Genomic DNA, 4,598 nt, shown 5'->3' on the forward strand with positions numbered 1-4,598 from the left:
AGAGAAAAGATTAATCTCTCCTACCTTGACAGAACTAGTGGTCAAGATCAACACATACAAGAACTTTGTTGTGGAATATTATCAAAACTAATAAAAGGATATGAAAGAGTGTACAGTAAGAACCTTGACAAACACAACCACTGAAACTTGCAACATTATTTGTAGGAAGAGAAAATTATGTTTCTTTTTTCCGAACATGTATGTTAGTAATTAGAGTCTAATGAATATGTTTTCCTATTATTATATATGGTTTCATGCTTTAACAAAACATTCGCCAAGACTTCACAATGTTTTATTATTCAATGAAAGATTTGCCAAGATATAACAAGATTTTATAAGTCAGTGAAAGATTTGCCATGACTTTACAAGATAATATAATCTAGTGAGAGATTCGCCAAAAAAGTTATATATACATATTATATTATTGATAAAATCGCCTCCCATTTTTCCTATGTATCATGGGGATTTGCCCATTTATTATACATATAAATTTAGGGTGGTTCTTAAAATTTTCCCTGCCCACAGATGGTCCGATGGAGTGAACTAATGCCCAGAACCGGCGGGGGCCAGCATATGTCATACAAGCCCGCCTTCTTTTCGTGGCTGGGGCGTCAACTGACCATGGTAAAGGATTGGCCCTATAGTGGTACTGACTTCCACAGCAATCCTGACATGCCACTCCCAGAGGGAGAAGATTTTGATGGACGTAAGCAAAACAATTTTTGATTTTGTGATTTTTTATTGTTTTTTGAAATATATGCATTTGTGACATTTTGATTTTGTAATTGCAGATGTAGGACCAGAGCGACCAGCCGGGATGTCCGTGATTGCTAGGCACGTCGCTTGACAATTTGAGATCGCTCCTTATCAGGAATGAGTTGATAATGAGGAGGATATTGCATGGAACCTTGACAACTTTACCAGAGGCATCCCAGAGTATGCTCGGGTAGGTGACATCCCACGCCAGTATCAACAGCACATAGTGGGGGTGTCAGATCGAATCCACCATTTACTGACTCGAGTAGTATGAGCAGTCACATGCTATCATGAGTACCATTACGAGTAGTCCATAGTTTTAGCACTTATAGTTTTGAGGCCTGGGAGCCACGGGTGTATTGAACACATATATTATTTTTTGGGTTTTGATGTATGACACTCAAACATTATCAACATATATATATATATATGCTATATTTCTTGTTTATTATGATACAATGTTTTGTTTTTTCACATGTTCTGCAAATGTCTGTCTAACACATAATTAGCTAATGCGTCTATTAATGTATTCATATGCCTAGGAATATGATGATATGTGATGTAATCAAAATTTCTTTCCAGTAGACGAATATGGATATACATTCTCAATATGTGAGGGTTTCTGATGAAATATTGCCCATTGAGCTGAAGAGCAACAAGTTGTGAATCAAGGTTGACAACCATTTCCCAAATGTCAAGAGCGATGGCTTCTGACAAGAGCTCCATAACCGCGCTATATTCAAAAATTTTATTAGTTGTTTGACCCAAAAAAATACCTTGAAGATCAATCAACTCACCATTAGGAGAGTAGATAGCTCATGCCGCGGAAGATAGATTCTGGGTACTACGGAAAGCACCATCAGTGAAACCGATGTAAGGAGTCACAGACATCTGCAAAGCAGATGAAGACATAATAAGTAGGAAAGTTGCTTGAAAATGCACCAAACCAAAATTGCACAAAAATGAATAACACACTTATGTACAAAAGTAGCCATGTTAGGCATGGTACTTTTTGAGATACAGCCCATTATAGGGCTTGTCTAGGGGATTTCCCTCATAATTAATCAGCTCATAGGCCCCTTTTTGTAACATGCGTTTGAAAATATAGGGCCCATGCCACATGGGTTCAAATTTACCTTCCCCCATCTTCTCATTAGCTTGGTCATATAACAGGACCAAATCACCCTCAGAAAAAGCACGAGGAGACACTGACTGATCAAAATGGGACTTAAACCGCTTTTTCTGTGCTTCAATGAATAAAGCAACAAGACGGCAGGTTTCATCTAGTAGTACCAAATACAAGAGACGCTCTTCTTGAGGCGACATTTCGGGGAGTAATTCGACATCTAATTTGAGTGAGGGTATTTCACACTCAATCGATAAAGTTGCTTCCAGACCATAGACGAGCTGGAAAGGTGTGAATCCAGTCGCATATTTAGTCAAGGATCGGTAGGCCCACAGAGCTGAAAAAAGCCTCAAATTCCAATTGGATTTGTGCATCCCAAAGATGCGCGGAAGCATCATAACTAAAACTTTGTTTACAACTTCAACATGGCCGTTGGCCTGAGGGTAATATGGGGTTGAGCCATTGTGATGCAAGCCCAATGTAGAAGTTATCTTAGCCATTATGTAATCGCGAAAATGGGAGCCATGGTCAGTGACAATGGCTTGAGGCACTCGAAACCTGGAAATAACGTGATTGAATAGAAATTGTGCCGCCATTTTACCGTCAGCTAAATATGTAGGCATCGCTTCGTCCCATTTGGTGAAGTAATCCACAACAACGATAATATAACCATGCCCCCTCAACGAACGAGGGTTACATGTCATATAGTCAATGCCCCATTTGGAAAAGGGACCAACGGTAATAAAGGGGTGGGGGCGCATTTTTCGCTGATAAATCTGGCACTCGTGGCATTTGCAAACAACAAGGATGCAATCCTTAAAGATAGAGAGCTAGAATTAACCAACACGGAGGATCTTTTAAGCAGTGGCATAGCCAGACAGATGACCGCCACATGCGCCAGAATGACAGTCATTCAAAACTCTTCCAGCCTCCTTAAGAGTTAAGCATTGACGAAGAATTGAATCAACACCAATGTGATATAAAGTATCCCCAATGATGCGGTAAGGTTGGGATTGATGCCGAATGCATCGGCGATCATCCTTGGTCAACACAGACCGGAAGGTGGATGTTTGGAGATACACGATCATATCACCGTACCAAGGGTCGAGAGTGCTAATTAAAAAAAGAGTCTCGTCTGGAAGCTACTCATCACCACCAACAGGAATAGAAGCAGAGGGAAGAGAGAAAATAAACTTGGCAAATACAAGGGATTTCTTGGATTTGGCAGTTGTGAACACCAAATCAAATTCCTGGAGGATGACAATCCACTTGGAATACTTGCCACCAAGTAACTGATGAGTCAGGATGTAAGTCATGGGGTTACACTCAGAAATCACGATTGTAGTGTGGAGGAGAATATAATGCCGAAAGCGTTGAACAACCTGAACGGTAGCCAAATCCAACTTCTCGACATGAGCATAACGCATCTTAGGATTGAGGAGATTGTAGCTGAGGTAGTAAATAACATGTTAATGACATTCTTCATCGTCTTGCACCAACACCATAGCAATGGTGCTAGAGGCTACAACTAAATAAAGAAAATAATTGCGATGATAGTTCATAGGGTGCAACAAAGGAGCATTAATGAGGACAACTTTTAAGTCAACGAAATATTTTTGGGCAGCCTCTTCCCAAATGAATGGAATCGCTTGCTTAAGCAACCAGGTGAACCCTGAAGCTCGCTCAGCATAGTTAGGCACAAAACGAAGAAAAAAATTCACTTTCCCTTGCAGACTCTATAATTGATGTAACGAAGAGGGAGGGGGTAGATTGACAATAGCCTTGACTTTAAGAGGATCAAGACAAATTCCATCTTTCAAAATAATAAAACCAAGTAGTCATCTGGATTCAACGTAGAAGACACATTTATGCGGATTCAGTCGAATGTTGTAGTGTCTACAACGAAGAAATATTTGTCGAAGATGGTCAAGATAGTCATGGCACTTACATGAATGAGCATGAATATCATCCAAATAAGGCTGAATGATGTTTTTAATGTCATGGAAAGCATATGACATCACTCTTTGAAAAGTTGCCACAACATTCTTAAGGCCAGAAAGGAGCTTTTTATACGCAAAAGTCCCCCATGGATAGATAAAGGCAGTCTTATCTTGATCGGCCGATGCAATGTTTATCTGGATGTAACCAAAAAAACTGTCCATAAAGGAAAATATCTCAGTCCGAGCACATTAATAAATGATCTATTCTATAAAAGGAGTGGAGTAATTATCCTTCAGACGGGGATGATTAAGGTCACAGTAATCAACACAGACCTGAATGGTGCCCTGCTTCTTAGTTACCAGTACGATATTTGACACCCAATCTGTCAGAGGAATAGGATAAATAAATCCAGCTTTAAGAATTTTTTCAACTTCCCCTTTAATGGAAACCGCTTTTCTAGGGTGCACTAGACAAATTCGTTGTCGAACGGGCTTCATGTTAGGATATGTCGGGATTTCGTGCACAACTATACTTGGGTCAATGCCAGGCATTTATTCATAGGACCATGCAAAAACATCTCGAAACTCTTGAAAAAGACGAGTATAGAATTTGATCTCATCAGGAGAACTAGTCACCTCAATATGAACGTTTTCAACGATACTCGGTTTAACAGAAATGTCAATGGGCATTGTTTGGGTAATATTACCCATGTTTCCTTCTGACTAAACTTCATGAGTTATAATGGGTGTTTGAAGTGGTTGGGTCAGGAAATGAG

At 39.7% G+C, this 4,598-nt stretch overlaps 1 protein-coding gene across 1 annotated transcript; it reads right to left on the reverse strand.

Moving 5' to 3' along the window:
* Positions 1-1,752: 1,752 nt before the first annotated feature.
* On the reverse strand, positions 1,753-2,382 carry LOC149233377 (uncharacterized). Its single transcript, XM_089382172.1, has one exon. It carries the CDS (start codon positions 2,380-2,382, stop codon positions 1,753-1,755), a length of 630 nt encoding a protein of 209 aa, XP_089238298.1.
* Between the last annotated feature and the right edge of the window lie 2,216 nt (positions 2,383-4,598).

This window comes from Pinus tabuliformis, chromosome J, assembly GCF_031772625.1.
Source record: "Pinus tabuliformis cultivar Carrire ecotype Pingquan chromosome J, CPIR1, whole genome shotgun sequence".
In the NCBI taxonomy this organism is placed as follows: Eukaryota; Viridiplantae; Streptophyta; class Pinopsida; order Pinales; family Pinaceae; genus Pinus; species Pinus tabuliformis.